Source organism: Pteropus vampyrus, unplaced genomic scaffold, assembly GCF_000151845.1.
Source record: "Pteropus vampyrus isolate Shadow unplaced genomic scaffold, Pvam_2.0 Scaffold33, whole genome shotgun sequence".
Lineage (NCBI taxonomy): Eukaryota > Metazoa > Chordata > Mammalia > Chiroptera > Pteropodidae > Pteropus > Pteropus vampyrus.
Window position 1 is genome coordinate 3,417,573 of NW_011888814.1, and position 16,859 is coordinate 3,434,431.

General features: G+C 38.2%; 1 protein-coding gene across 6 annotated transcripts in view; it reads right to left on the bottom strand.

Moving 5' to 3' along the window:
• Nucleotides 1-16,257, bottom strand: part of AASS (aminoadipate-semialdehyde synthase) — a 53,075-nt gene extending 36,818 nt beyond the window's left edge. For 3 of the 6 annotated variants that reach the window (XM_023528880.1, XM_023528881.1, XM_023528882.1), the window contains exons 1-5: nt 16,101-16,257; nt 8,625-8,849; nt 4,403-4,579; nt 3,758-3,784; nt 1,609-1,693 (exon numbers count right to left, since the gene is read on the bottom strand). In XM_023528880.1, the coding sequence (XP_023384648.1) occupies nt 1,609-1,693; nt 3,758-3,784; nt 4,403-4,579; nt 8,625-8,834 (499 nt within the window). In that variant the 5' untranslated portion in view covers nt 8,835-8,849; nt 16,101-16,257. Of the gene's footprint in view, nt 1-1,608; nt 1,694-3,757; nt 3,785-4,402; nt 4,580-8,624; nt 8,850-8,967; nt 9,025-16,100 lie in introns of all 6 variants that reach the window. The other 3 variants (XM_023528877.1, XM_023528879.1, XM_011357162.2) reach the window with 3 other exon arrangements.
• Nucleotides 16,258-16,859: the final 602 nt, after the last annotated feature.

Genomic DNA, 16,859 nt, shown 5'->3' on the forward strand with positions numbered 1-16,859 from the left:
CATTGTATATATGTACCACAGCTTCTTTAGCCAATCATCTATCGTAGGACACTTGGGTTGCTTCCACGTCCTGGCCACTGTGCTATGAACATTGGCATGCAAATATCTTTTTGGATATGGGTTTTCAAGTCTTTGGGGCGAATGAGATTTCTGGATCATATGGTAGATCAATTCTCAGTTTTCTGAGGAACTTTCATACTGTTTTCCATAGTGGCTGTACCAATTTGCAGGCCCACCAGCAGTGTATGACTGTTCCTATTTCTCCATATCCTCTCTAACATTTGTTATTACTTGTCCTATTGATTATAGCCACTCTAACAGGTAAGCAACGCCTCCAATAAGGGCCTAATGTCCAAAATATACAAAGAACTCATACTACTCAATAACAACAACAACAACAACAACAAAATCCAATGAAAAAATGGGCAGAGGACCTGAACAGACACTTCTCCCTAGAAGACATACAAATGGCCAATAAATACATAAAAAGATGCTCAACATCACTAGCTATTAGGGAAATGCAAATCAAAACCACGAGATATCATCCCTCTTATTTTATTATCTCCTTCCTTCTATTTGCTTCTGCTTAATATTATCTTCATTTTCTATCTTCTTAAGATGGAGGTTTAGATCATTAATTTAGAACTTTCTTTTTTTCTAATAAAAGCATTGATACTATAAATTTCCTTCTAAGCACCGCTTTATCTGTATTCCACACATTTTGTTCTGTATTTTAACTTTTCATTCAGTTCAAAATATTTTCTAATTTTTCCTTTGATTTCTTCTTGGCTCATGAGCTATTCAAATTACATTATCTTCCAAATATTTGGAAATTTTCTAGATATCTTTCTATTATAATTTCAAAGTCAATTTTATTATAGTCATAGCACACACTCTATGGTTTCAAACCTTTTAAATGTATTAAGAATTGTTTTGTGACCCAGCCCATGGACCATCTAGATGAATGTTCCATATGACTTGAAAGGAACATGTATTCCACAGTTGGGTGCAGAGCTCAATAACTGTCAATTATGTCAACGTAGATGACAGTGTTTTAGTGTCCCTACAAACTTCTGTCTACTTGTTCTGACAGTTAAAGACCTTCAGATCATTTAATCTGATAAAGAGTTATAACATATGGTGGTGTCTCTCAACTACAGAAGGTTTAAAAAGTACTAACTGGGAAAAAAATCAAGTGGAGTTTTTCCCCAAACTCCAGCTCTTATCCTTTCTAGATTGTTCCACTGTTGCTTCCTGCCCCTGTGTTTTTCCTTTTTTTTACTTTCTTCTATTTCCCAGTTTCTCATCATCAAACTAACCTCCCCTTCCAGTCTTCTGAACAGAAGTACCTAAAAAGTCAGAGTCCATCCGTAGTTGTTATTCTTCTCCTTGCTCTTTGTCTTTTTAATTTTTGTTATAAATATATTTTAATGATTTATCTTCTTATTCCAGTTCCCCAATATGCATCACCCTTAGTCACACCCTAATGTTTATTTTTGTTGGTGGAAGTGAACGCTCCTATCTCCTTGCCACAGTAAAAAGAAAACACACAATTACTCCACAGGGAAATTTAGAAAGTGGGTGATATAAAAACCCTGGAACACCTACCTGCCACACCAGCCCACTGTCCAAACGCCACTACCCGAATTCCTCTATGATCCACCATTTTTTCATAATCAATAAGTCGGATTTCCTGAAGAAGAATAAATAGCAAAAACTCAACATGCCTGGAGCAAAGCATGAGTAAAGCACGTGTATGAGCAAGTCAGTATTTCACATTTTTTCCCTCCTATAAAATATATTTTGACTTGCCAATATAAGTTAGCATCAGGTACACCATGAAATATTTTGAAAACGCCAAGTCACAAGCCAAAGATAGGTTTGTGATTAGAGATGAAAGAACAGTACAAGCAGGGTGCTAAATGTTTCTTCAGGGTCGTCGATCAAATAATAAAGGCATGATTTCCTTTAAATTTTAACCTGGCACCATCTACAAATACATCTACAGCCCCACCCATCTTCACATCCTTCCTTCTAAGTCTTGAAGAAAGCAAGTCCCTCCTGAGACTGAGCCTTATGAGGCCCTTAGATCCAGCTTTTTCTCGGGTCTCCGAGACCACTCTTTCTCAGTTTTTTCTCTCCCCTGCATTACTCTTTACACTGCCCCCACCTCTCGGCCATTCTAAATTCACCCAGGTCTCTTCTACCTTAAAAATAACACTCCCTCTCAAGCCCATACACACAAATCTATCTCATTCTCTCTCTCTCTCTTTCTCTGTCTCTCTTAATCTCTCTGTCTCTCTTCCTCTCTCTCTTTTCCTTTTTTCTTTCTCTATCCTTTCACAAGTATGCTTCATTTAAAAAGTAGCCCTTGCTGCCTGTTTTTCACTTCCTCACCTTCACTAAAACCAGTCTTCCTCTTTCTTTGGGAATCTTCCCTCTCTCAAGAATGTCTTATGATGAAAAGCTATGACACATAATTATGGAATGTTTTAAACGGTCATTTTAGTTCCTTGAAGATCATGTGATTTTACCATGTGCTTGTTTAAGAATGTTTAATATTCATCCAACTCTAAGTAATTGGTTACAAACTGTTGTCAAAAACAGCCCTGCTGGATCTGTTTTTATTAATTTTCTTGTAATGAACAAATGTTCGTATAACAAAAAAAAAAAAGATTTCTAAAGTACTTTTTAAGTAGTTTATCTGCTTAAGGTGAAACATTCTTCTAATAATATTATTTCCATTAATTATTTTTTGTATTTGTTCTTCAGAAATACTGCAAATTAACTACAGCTCAGTGCTAGCATATTCGAAATTAGGAGGAATGTATTCTATATGTTTATATAAAATACTTTTTCCTCCATTGCTTTTACTGCTTGTGAACTTTCCTATCCTCTGTCTATTCTCAGATTCCAGTTTCTAATGCTCTAATATCTTTACTCCAGGACTTGGACTTTAGACTTTTCTATCTACACTCACTCCCTACACTCACCTACTCTCAAGACTTTAAATACCATCAAGTCTCTGAAAAAATGTATATCAGGAGGAACTGGCCTCCTGAGCTACAAATTCATATCCAATGGCCCACTCAATATTTCCCCTTAAGTGTCTAATGGACAAATTAAACTCAACAGGCCCTAAACTCAACTCTCGACCTTCCCGTCCAAGCCTGCTCCTCCTGCAGTGGTGACATCGTCTCAATCTATGACAACTCCTTTCGTTGCTCAGACCAAAATCTTGGAGTCATCTCTGGCTTCTCTTTCTCTCATATTCCACATTCATTTCATCAGTGATTCCTGTAAGATGACCTTTAAAATGCTTCCAAGGTTTGTCCATGTACCACAAACTCCACTTCCACCACCCTCGTGCAAGCCACCATCATGTGTAGCCTAGCGCCTACACTAGTTTAGACTTACAATCTTATCAGTTTTGTCCTCCTCCTTACACTTCCAGCTTTTATCCACAAGCAGGCAGAATAAGCATTTTAGAACATGATTTACTCTCACCCTCTATTCGAAAAGACTCGTGGGCCTACTATTTTCTCTGCTTAGAAGACTTCCCAGATAGATAAGGTTGATGCTTCATCTCCTTCAAATTTTTGCTCAGTGCCAACTTCGCAATGAGGATCACCCTGCTCATCCTATTTAAGCTAGCATTTTCACCTCCCCCAGAGCCCAGCATCCTTTACTCCTTCTGTATCATATTTATTCCATTATACATATCGCCAAATGGCACATGAGGTGTTTTATTTATCACCTGTCTCCTCACACTGGAATGTAAGCTCTGTGAAGACACAAACAGTCTATTACTGCAGTGAACAGTGTCAGACACCTTGTAAGCAGTCAGTAAATATTTGTTGAATGAATATTCTGTATTTTAAATAACCGATAGTTTTTCCATAGTATTTATATCTCAAAAATCCTTTTCTTTTATGAATGTTAATAAATGTAGAAATAGTCTCCACTCTAGTTCTGACACTACAGACCATGCAACTTCAGTCAAGTCACTGTACCTCTCTGGACTCCATGTAAAGAGTTAAGGTGATACACTATATGATCCCAAAGGTTCTTCTCAGCTCTAAAATTCTACTTGATAATATCTGACTAATTGGCCTTATAAATGGTAACCATTTGAGAGGAACGCTTCTCTCATTCTTTCCATTTCAGAATACAAAGTGAATAAAACATGTTTGATTCCTCTAATTACAAAGCTGCACAGCAGAGGAGCCTCAAGAGCCTCAGACTTATTCAAACCCTAACTTGTAGATCACTTTCCCTATTGAGGTGAATAATGTGATGTATTTCCTTAATGCTGAAAGAAAATAAAAACTACACTTACAATTAAAAGTAAAAATATAGTATGTTTCTATGTTAGCATTTATGAATACTGGTCACTAATTACCTGTCTTAGAATCTCATCCAATAAGCCCATATTGGCCTCCTGGGCCTTTATTGTGTGGGAGAAGAATGCATAAGTCTTCTTAGACATTAATTTATCCTCTGGGGGTCTTTTAACTCCCAAAATTAGACAGGCTTCAGAAATATCCTCCTGAAGAATGCCACCAGCTTTGACATATTCCTGGGAATATAATTTATGTTATAAGTTATTCCCTTAATTTGTCATATTTATATATTTCTTAACTAAAAAAGTATAGCAATTAAAGGCACAAACTTTTGAAGGAATAAAATCTGTATGAATTAGACCAATAGTAGAACAACTACTATTTTTACTCATTGGCTAAAGATGTTTGACTTTTATAGCAAAAAAAAATTATATTTGGCACTTACTCCTATTTAAGAACAGTTAATAGTTTGATCATAAAAGTTGTGATCACTAGCACATGTGATTTAAATATATTTGTAAAATGTTCATTTTGTACCAACAATGCATGGAAACATTAAAGGCTAACTAGTAATTTATTACTCAGGTGCATTTTTAAAAAAAAACATATATCTGCAATATTTACTTTTTCTTTGCTTAATTAGTATTCATTACTGACCTACTCCATACAGTGGACTGTGCTAGAGATGAGATGGTAGGATTAAAAAAAAAAAAGCCAGATAAGATCCTTCCAGTAAAGGAGCTCACAAAATACAGTTAAAAGGAGTCAGGAGCACAGTAAATGAGGCTGAATTCGGAAGAACATTATGATCAGCAGAATCGAAGTGGTATATAAGTTTAATGGATATTGAGGTAATTCCCAGATGAAATGATAAAGGAAATGTGAACATTTAAATTAATCTGAAAGGCTGGGTAGGATTGGAGAGGTAGAGATAGGAAATACAAGGTGATAATATCGATAAAAGGCATTAAAGAAACATATACAAATATGGAGGCAGGAAAATGAAGACGTTTAGGGCATTATAGGTAAATCAATTTGGAATAGTAGACTGAATATTATTATGGTGGATATGAGCTTTATTGGGTAAAAAATAAAAATGATCATTAAATAATGATTTATTAATAAATTACTATATGTTTTGCTAAGCTCTTCACATGAATTATCTTTTAAAACTCCCATGAGGTAGGTAGTGTTATTATCCCCATTTTATCAATGGAAAACCCGAGGCTTACGCACTTAGCTGAGATCATATAGCTAGTACACAAAGGCAACAGACAGTCATTTCATATTTTTAAATAAAGGGGTAGCATGAACCAAGCATAATTAAGAGTATCGAAGATGGTAGTTGAATAAAATGAAGATAAATCTAGTTAGGAATCTGCTCCAAAGGAAAGTAAAGATGGATAGAAGAGATGGTAAAAGAATAAACATGGTTCATACCTGGTTTCTTTGAAAACAGTCTATTTGTCCATTTATAGTAGACTGTTTAAATAAATCACAAAAAAATCATGAGGTAATTACAGTGGAGTAATTACTACATGATCATTAAATAGAATAAAGCAGCTCTTTATGAACTGACATGGAGTGATTTCCAGGACATGTTGTTGACTAAACAAAGCAGGGTAAAAGAGTAGGTAGTGTACATAGTATATATAGAATCTTCTGCATAAGACGAAGGAGGAAATAAAACACACACACATACACACATGCTTATTACTGCAAAAAGAAACAGAGGAATGATAGATCAGAAACTAATGAAAGTAGTAACCTATGGGGTAGGTGTAGGGGTTTAAGATGAGAGCAGGACCTCTCTTCATTACACATTTTTTATATAGTTTTAATCTTTCAAACTCATAAATGTTTAACTTATTTGAAAAATAAAATTAAATCAAAAAGATTTAAGAGCAAACATTAAAACAGAAACAAGAATAAATAAATCCAACTGGATATAATATTGACCATGTAACCGCATAGAAAAAAATAACTCAAATAACTTTTAAACCCAGCACTTTGAATATTCTTTCTGACATGGAATGATTTCCAGGACATATTGTTGACTAAACAAAGCAAGGGAAAAAAGTATGTAGCATACATATTATATATAGTATTCCTTCTGTATAATGTATATATAGTATACCTTATATAAAGTATACCTTCTGAGAATAATACTAAAGGGAAAAAAAAATCTTCAAAGAAATATTAAACTCCATTTAATAGGATTTTTTATTGAAGTATGACTGACATACAACATTATATTAGTTTCAGACGTATAAGAAAATGATTTGATATTTGTATATATTGCAAAATGATCACCACAATAAATCTAGTTATCATCCTTCACCACACACACCCATAGTTACAAAATTTTTCTTGTAATGAGAACTTTTAAGGTCTACTCTCTTAGCATTAACAGGTTTATTGTTAATTGTAATATTAGCATTGTGATTCCAAAATTATTTTATGTATATTACAGAGTATAACAAAAATGTGCATTAATGTTATAAGGAATTCAAATTTTCACTGCTGGAGAAAACAGATGCAAATATAAAATTTTAAAGGTAAGAAAAACCTGCAGTGCTAAATTTTAATTGGAAATATCAGTATTAATTCATTAATCAATATATATGTATGTGTGTTTGTGTCCATATTCCTTAGCTCTGTCCACTAAAAGGGCTAAGAGCAACAATATTTCAGTAACAATCAACACACCTAACACTGGATACCAGATCTAGGTTTCTATAAAGTAAAAGAAATCAGGGTTCCCTGATGAAATGGCTAATTCCAGGTGTGGGGCAGAAAAAGCACAAAGTGAAAATTTGTTGTTGCAGGTAACAAGAAAGCTCAAAGATAAAAGGATTCATGCCCAAAGAGATAGTAGCCCCATTAAAGGGACTCTTGCTATCTCAGATTTGGAATAATTAGAATATTAAAAGGAAAAATGGTTAATGGAATAGCATACATTAGATGAAAAAAGCTCACGCACCCATATGATACTCAAAAGAGCAAGAGACAAGGGGAAAACTAAGGGAAATCTCTTTTCTACAGAAGAATGTCAGGAAATAAACTTAGAAGAGTGATAAAATCAGAAAATAATCACTTTACAAACTTCCATATAAAAATTGATTCTGGTAAAGATTAGTAATGGATGCTAACATCATTAGTTAAAAGGTTGTTGAGCAACAGGAGATTCACAGGTCTCAAAGTATCATCTTACAGATGACTCAGAAATTACAAAGAGAGAAAGGTATTTTGCAATGCAGACATCTGGTGTTAACCACCTCAGTCAAGTGATCACGCATTCCTAACTACGTAGCAACCGATTTTTTGTGTGTGTCTTTAAAGTGATACAAGGGAAAGAACATACGTCACTTATGGAATATTTATGTCAAAAGTATATAAACTGAATCTAATCATGAGGTAAAAATCAGGCTAATTATACCCAGAAGTGGAACTTCTACAAGTCAACTGGCCTGGACGCTTCAAAAAAAGCCAATGTCATTGAAACAAACAAAAATTGAAATGGGATGCTGTTTTAGATTTAAAGAACTAAAGAGATATAACGATAAATGGAAAAAACCTTAATTAAGCTTCAGTTAAAATAAAAGATCATAAAAGACATTTCAGACAGTGAGGAATTTGAAATGGGCTATGTGAGATGATATTATGGAATTATTAATTTCTTACGTGTGAAAATGATATGACAGTTATATAGGAAAATGACACTGAAATGCATACTGAAGCATTTAGTAATAAAGTGTCATGATGTCTCCAACATATTTTCAAATGGCTCAGGGAAGAAAAAGCATATCATATCTATAAAATGAAAATGAGCCAAACCTATAAGATTATTATGAATAGTAAACTAACGATAAATGTAAAAGGCTGCACACAGTGGCTGTCAAGGCAAACTCGCATGAATAAACTCTGTTCAGTGAAGCATTTTCTGGAGGCAAGTCTTACAAGTCAAAAGACAAGTAGTGGCCTTGTCTCCTCCATCCCAGAAAGAGGGTCGCAACACAAAGGAGAGAACAACCGAAGGATATCCTCTCTTCTAAAAGCAATCCCTCTATCGCTCTGCTGGAGAAAGCAAGGACTGTGTGAAAATAATACTTATTGGTTGAATTCTGGACTCAGTTAAGGATTCTAACCAAAGTAAAAGAATATCGCCGTGTGCTTATTTCAAGGACTCCAGTAAACATTTTATTTTCACTCAGATGCTCCTTCATTTCCATATCCAGGGCCATTTCATTCCCACATATTTAAAAAATTGGAAATATTCACCTTATCATGAATGGCCCGCCGATTGGAAGGCTGTATTAAGACCTTGTATCCCAGGTTGGTGATCCCCTTGATGTGCCTGGGGGCCAGAGGGGCCCTCCTCTCCCAGGCGTTCACGTCCTCCCGCCTCAGGGCCATCACAGGCTGTTGGTGAAGCCCCCTGGAGAGGCCGAGCCCCAGCCTGCACAGCTCGGTCCTACGTACTCGCAGCATCTTGAAACCTGGTGACTGGAAAGAAATCATAACAGCGCGGGACAAGAGAAGGCAGGAGGGCTAAAAACAGATCAGTTCTGGTCGCCTAAGAAATCTGCTGTAAAATCCAGCCAACTCAGATAATAATACATACCAGATGGTGAAAAGATGGTAGGTGAGAAGACCTGGATGACACAAAGTGTTTCTTTACCTAAACAAACCCAAATTTCCACAAATAAGGTTATTTATCCCTCCCCCCAAAAAATAAACATACCAAGCAACTTATGAGACCCATATCCACTAAGCCAAAATAGCTTTTTTAAATATATGTTTTATCAAACAACTATTCAACACAAAAGTTTTAAGCAAGTTAACCTGCAATGAAAATACAGGGAGATAATTTATGCCAATTCCAAGAGCATAAAGTTTGGAATCCTTTACTCATGTACAAGATTCTTGATAATCTAGGTACAGCCTCTTTCAGGTTTTATCCCTGACGATTACCTCATCTCCTCAGAGTGTGTTTTGCAGCCTGTTGTAGGCCAGTGAACTGCTCTTTACTGGTCAGTGATGAGATATGTACATAAATATGAAGGTAGCACTTACAGACCTTTATATCACATGATCATTTTTCTAGTAACTCGCTGTTATTGAATTTTATAAAATTATTGGTCCTGGTAGATTGGAAATTAAAGAAAACAAAACAAACTAACATGTTCCTTCACTACAGGTGTTAGACGTTTAAGAAGCACGGCCCTCACCCCGGCGTCACCCTCACTGATCTTTTTGTTGCTCCAATTTGGTCAACAAAATTGCCACTCCCGTTTTCAGGATTTCCTCTCCATCCACTTCGTCCTATTATATTAAACCCGGACCTGTCTCCGCCAGCTTTCTAACTGCTATCCAGATTGCATAATTCTCCTCTTTTATTCAATCAAGAAATGTCTACAAAAGGCTTACTATGTGTCAGCACAGAATAAATTTTACATACATTTTTTTCAGCATAAATATCAAACAGCCATATGAGGGCTACATACGTTTGGTAGTCAAACGTCATTTCAGATGATGATTTGCTGGATCATTTGGATGCTAAATCTTAGTTTTTTATGTTTAAAGTTGGCCTCAAAATATAGAGACTAAATGATTTCACACCTTCCAGAAATTTCTTACCAATCAGTGCTAGCACACACTTCTGTTAGGTCAGATGGCAACCTCTAAATCAGACCCACCACACAGATGAGGAACGTTTGTCCAAACGGTGGCGCACACAAGTACATTTCCTGGGGACAAACAACTACTTGCCACTCGAGATAGAAAATTGATAGGACAACTCGCAACACAACAGACTAAAAGAACAAAGCAAACAGCAAGGAGTTCTGCTAAGAAGACTTTAGGAAGGAGAGGGGCAGGAAGAGAAAGCGCTGCACACAGCCAGTGAAGGCACTGATGGCTAAAAGCTCAGGCTTTTACTCGGGCCAAAATATCGATGATCAACATTTCAGTAAAAGACTGGTATGCATTCTATCTAATTTTTGGTTTATTTACATAGTTTTGTTTTTAAGAGACTATATTAGGTCCAACCCAACTCCAAGCCCATAGCATTTATTCTCCCCCAAGCCAAAGGAAGAACTGCCGCATCCCATAGAACTTACAGAATCCCTATGTTCTGGAATAAAACTGGTTCCAAAGACAAGTGATTCTTTCAAACACACAGAAAGCCCAGAAATGGTCCCATCCTCCCAGCAGGGGCCATATTTCACATACCATAGGTAACCAAAGGACCCCATATCCTCTATTCTTTGTAGGAATTCTTGGTGCTGAGATGAGGAAATCCATTCAGATAATACAGTCTCTCCCCTGGGCCCAACCTGATTTCTCATCACAGCTTCCCCTCCCTCAGGGATCATTCCTCCTCCTCCCACCTCCTCTGTCTGGGTTGGGGGCCACGGTGTGGGAGGAGAGACACAGACACATGCACACATGTAATGCACATACATATTTGCAAAGGCAGACTGTTTATGGAGACTAGGAAAAGAAAGCAGCAGGGAGTAACCCTGGAGTTAATTTGGGACGCTGCTTTTGCTTTCACTTTTTGAAGAGAATTCTTAAATCATAATTCGTGAAGCTTAGTTTTTAAGCAAATGTAACAATAGTTACTGTTGATTTGACATAATATGCCAAGTCCTATGCTGAGCACTTTACAGACATTATTTCATTTTCTCTTTGCAAAAATCTTATTAAGATGATGCTATTATTTTCCCCATTTTACAGGTGAAGAAAATGAACTAGACTGGGTAGAGCTGTTGCATTTAAGCAGAAGCAGAAATTTTCTTGATGGAGTTATCATTTGCCCATTGATTAGGAGAGGTGTTTTGATTTAATTTTTAAAAATATGGGGGAGGAGCATTGCTTAAGGTGTGCATAGCACGATGTTAGGTACTTGTAAAGAAGTAGCAACCCAGTCTCCGCTCCTTTTCATGGGATCCAACAGGAGCAGACTGGGACAGTTTTTTCTACTTAAATGGCCCCAATAAAAATGTGATGGTAATTTATCAATTGCTGATTATAACTGAATATTAGCATCAGAATGAGCCCGAGAGAAGATAATTTAAAATCTGATAATACAAATGAAGATAATGAGCCCCATAGAAATAAGGGATTTTCCATGATTCATAGAAAATCATTTTCCAAGCCTCTATGAATTAATCATAATAAAAAAATAGTCAGCTGTTCTAGTTGGCATAACTTTCAAATGTAGTTGGATCAGGTTACATTTATTTGCTATTGTTCAGGTAGTACTTATGCCATAAAACAATGGATTTGATTTGTGTTGGTTTTCATGAGTAAGGCGGATTTACAGAGCTGAAGTCTACATGGTGCTTTGTAGTCTCCCATCAAATATTTAAAAATCCTTCAGGTCTCTTTATTCCTTTCCATAGCATCAACCTAACCAGAAAACTTGTTAAACTTACAAATCTCCTACCTAAACCAGAACAATGTATAAGCAAATACAAGAACCTAAGTACAAAAAAGACTAGGCTCGACCCCTCCTAATTTCTGTTGTTTCCATAGGAATGTGTATAAAGGATTACAAATTCATTATTGAAGAAATTAATGACAAATTTTCCATTTCTAGCCCACATAGTCAGAGATGTGCTCTTTGTCCTTACATTTTAGAACTTTAAAATAATGCCACTAGAATATAACTCAGTAACTAAAACTAAAACTATCAAGTCACATGCGGAGATTTCTCAATGCCGTTATTTGTACTAACCAGGCATATGTCTGGATTAAATACTGAGAGACTGAGAATGCAGTAGCCTTGAGTTGAACAAAATAAGGTAATGGATGAGAAATGGAAACGATTTATACCTACTCTTCTGGGTCATTAGAAAAAATGCAAATATATTTTAAAAACCATGGTTTCCCAGGAAGCTCTGGTACTGTAAATAAGGGCAGACAGCTCCATGGCTATGAGTCTTGGCCCACACTACATATTTGGTATCCAGCCCATAATAATCCTGGAGAGGTCCAAAAGAGTTCCGAATTAGTAGAACACCTGGTGATGGTCTAGAACTAATCCAAATACTTCCCGACCCCAAGGCTAGAACTAAGCTTGGGCACGCACTAACACCATCCTCAACCTTGCACTTCCTGTTGCCTAGGTACATCCTACCCCCACCACAGTCCAGCCTGGTAAAGCAGAGCAGAACTTTATTCTTTGATAAGAGAATGGAGAAGGGTGAGCTCATACTCTAATGGCACCTTCTCCCCTGTTGGAAGGAGCCTTCCGTACTTGCAGGCAGTGGTGTGAAGTGATTAAATTCTTTTTATTTCCTTTTTTTGGGATTCTTGTTTTTTCAATTAAAGTTGACATTCAACATTATTTTATGTTAGTTACAGGTGTACAGCATAGTGGTTAGACATTTATATAATTTACAAAGTGATCCCTCAGTTAGTCTAGTACCCACCAGGCACTAAACATATTTATTATAATATTATTGACTATATTCCCTATGCTGTACATCCTCATGACTGTTTCGTAACTATCAATTTGTACTTCTTAACCCTTTCCTTTTGTACCCATCCCTCCAACCCCCTCCCATCTGGCAACCATCAGTTTGTTCTCTGTATCAATAAATTTGTTTGTTTTGTTGGCTCATTTATTTTGTTCTTTAGATTCACATATAAGTGAGATCATATGGCATTTGTCTTTCTCTGTCTAATTTCACTCAGCATAATACCCTCTAGGCCTATCCATGCTGTCACAAATGGTAAGATTTTATTTTTTTATGGCTGAGTAATATTCCATTTAATGCTTCCACATTAAAGAGGTCTGGCTGACCTCTTACAGTCAGCCAGAAGTAAAAAAAACAAACAAGTGGACTTGGAGAAGAGGGACTCTGTTAGTATTATCTGATTTGGTCTAAGAATGTTCATATATTCTCAAGCCCATCAGCTACTCAGAGTCATCCAAAGATATAAGACCCGTGACTCTACTGGTCTCTAGCCCACAAATTTTGTTTCTCTGAGATGGAGTGCAAAATTAGTTCTGAACTGGAGGCTAATCCAAAATGCTTATGTGCTTATTTGTCTATCTCTTTGCTAAACTGTAAGAACTCTGAGGGAATGAATTATCTTATTCATGTTTGTGAATGACGAACATAGGAAAACTCAAATGTTTTGAGAAAGAATAAATGAATGAATGAGCAACTTTAAATGAATATCATAAAGACCTATGCAGCAGAGAAAACAAAATAGACACACCAATGAGAACAGGGACTCGATCTCCTTTCTCTGCCGCTACAATGCCCCACAAAGATCTGTTCTTTGCCAAGATCGCATAGACCAATGAGTGTTATGAAATGCAATATAATATGGTAGGAAAATCTAGACTTGGAAACTGAGATGAATAACTAGCTATAGAGTTCCTTCTCTTGACCTCAGTTTCCTCATCCAGACTGGAATATAATACTCAAGTCCTTTTCAGCTCTAATATTCTATTAAGCATATTAGTGTCTGGGCACTATGGCATACAAAATCATTAGAATTTTAGAATATAAACAGGCACTCTGACTCATGAAGATCCAGCTAAAGGATCCTAAACAGGGAAACAAAACACCAAAAACACTATAAGAGATGGCATTCACCTAGGTTACCTGTATGGACTACAGTAACCAGGAGCCCAGAGCTTGCAACAGGAGAATAACTCAAAGGAACAATGGCTCCTCTCCTCCACAGATGGCCTGGGCTCCTCAACGTCACTTACTCTGTGTCTTTGGTGTATAACAAACTGTCTGTATTTCATCAGCAAAAGGGAGTCAGGGCTGTTGTGAAGTTTATTTGAACTGATATGCATAAAGTGCTAAGCGCTGCCTTGCCTGACGCAAACCCTCAATAAATGCTAAGCAACGAAGAGGCTCCGAGCCTGCGCACTCCTCAAAGATGAGCACAGCCACAGCACTAATAGAAGACATTACCTTCCCTTCCTCTTTGTCACACTCACCTTAAGTTTTTCAAGGAAGAAAAAAGGGGCCAGTAAGCTCTCTCTTCAACTTCACCCTTAGGCATGGGTGTTTAAGATAAATAACTTACCATTTTAATACTAAATTTCATCAAATTTAAGACACATTTTTGACATTTTAGCATCTCTGAAATAAAGTTGTATCTTACAGTGATGTCACCTGAGATTTGATGAATATGGCAATAAAATTGTCAGTTATTTCCCAGCCAAAATGCAGTGTTGCTGTGCGTCCATGAATTTCAGGAATTTGGAAACTTGCCAGTTTGTACTGCTATTTCTATGACAAAATTATAAAGAACATTTGGAAAAATGAAAACTTTTTTGTTGAACAGACACTGCCTATACACCAAAGATCACTTCCAAAATCCCGAGCCAAGGTCTGTTAAAGCTTAAATAAAGGATTAGTTAGCCAGGGAGGAGATTTTCAATTCCAAACAATTCAGATTAAAGTTCTGATAATGCTGTCATCGATAACAAGTTAAAGTGATAACAAATACAAATTTCTAAAGAGTGGTAAAGTATCTAAGGAAAGTTGATTTCAGCCTTTGTCCTAACTCACTTTGCAGACAGGTCACTTTGCAGACTGTTTACGTTGCCAGAAAGTCATAGAGCCCTGAGTTCACTAGTCTTTATGGAGAAAAAAGAGGGAGGGGAGTACAAGTAACAAAATACACACACACATACATAGACATAAACATATCTACACAAAATGCTATCAGTGATTTTTTTTAAAAGTATGTGAAAGTCACTGCTTGGGTCAGCAATGGTTCACTCCTGTGTATAGCTACATCTTCTCCACAGTCCCTTAAAGGATGACCTACAGTATCAAAAAATGTTTATCTTTGTTCAGACTACTGAACTCCCTCCCTCTCTCCACGCCCCACCCCATTTCCACCCGCCTAAAATCAGTTTCTGAAAGCACATCTCTTCTAGAAGTCGTCAGGACAATTTAGCCCTGTTCAGTCAAGCAGAGTAGGCAACAAACTGCTTCCACCCGCGCCCACTCCTGGGGCAAGCTTTCACACTAGGCAGCAAGGGCCCTGCAGGGTCTCAGGAGTTCAGGCGACTCTGAGATCCAAGGTGCCCAACTTTCTCCCACCTCCTATCTCTGGTAGAGTGTGCACAAGGAACAGCAGCTTGCTGGGAGGATGGGAGCTTGGGGAAGCGCGGGTGGGGGCCGGGGGCGGTTCTCCATCTCAAAGAGAATGGCCAACCCGAGATGAACAGGGCGAGAAGTTTGTGATAAGAGTTTGGCTAAGCCGCCAGAGCTGGAAAGGTCAACCGGAAACCAAACCGCGCGGAAAGAAAGCGGCTGTGGAGTGGGAGGTGGGGAGGTGCACCCCCCGCAAATCTCCATCAACCACCCCCGCAGCCAGCCAATCTAAATAAGTACACAGTCTAAGAATAAGTAAGTGTTCGTTCTGCAGCTTCATCACCAATCCTTTACTCCTCAGCAACCGGACTCCCCACCCCCGCCCAAAAAAAGAAAAATCCATATTGCCATCTCTTCCTCTTCCTATTCAGAAATTGCGGAGCCGCACCGCTCCGCTTGCTAGGAGGAGAGGCCTAGGAGGGTGGCATAAACGCTTGTCACCCTCTCTCTCTAGTTTGTACCTACACCGGCGGGGTCCGGCGCAGGGCGCGGGAGGTAGAGCGCGGCCTCGGCTCCGGGCCGAGTCCGAGCGCCGCCTGCAATCTGCACGCGCATCTCACAGGCTGAGCCCGCAGCCCTTCCGTTCAGCCCTCCCGGCATCCCTCCTCACCTCGTCCTCTCGGGGACGCAGACCGGTCTCGCCGCCTCCCAGCTCCCGGGTCCGGACAGGGTAGGCCCCGAAGTCCCAACAGAATTGGGATGGAGCGGAGAGATGTTTGCTCAACTTCTGAGGACTGCAGGCCTCCTCCTCCCGCAGCCAATCAGCGGCCGCCCTGAGGGACAACCTTCTCCTCCGCCAATCGGCAGCGCGGCCAGCGGCTAGGTCATGCCAGGCCCCCGCTCCTCCCCTAAAATCTTTTCTGCCTTTTAGATCTCTTACCTGCGTACTTAGCTGGGGGCATCACGTTCTCCCAGGACATTATTGACCAAATTTGTAACTGTCCATAGCAGAGGACAGGCAAAGACGAAGGAAGAAAATAGTCCGGGTCTTACACGCTAAATAAATGTGTGTATCTCCTGGAAAAAGTTGTGAGCTCATGTATATCACGTTTGTTTAGCCATATGGACTTTTCAAAGCATTTTCACAGCTTCATAGCAAGCCTATGAAGGTAGATGACCGTTCTTACAGGTTTTGAGTCCAGCAAACCGAGACTGAAAAAATTAGTATATCCATATCCAATGAATATTAAGAATCCCTATGTATACGACAAGGTCCAATGTTCTTTAAAAGTCCTGACTAAATGGCTCTAGAGGACAGGGGAAAATGCATTTCATAAAAACTAGTTCAGCGCTAGAGGCTGAAGGAAGAACACCTGAAGCCCATCTGTGATCCTCCTGGGGAGTCAATGACCAGAGGGTAATCTTCTCT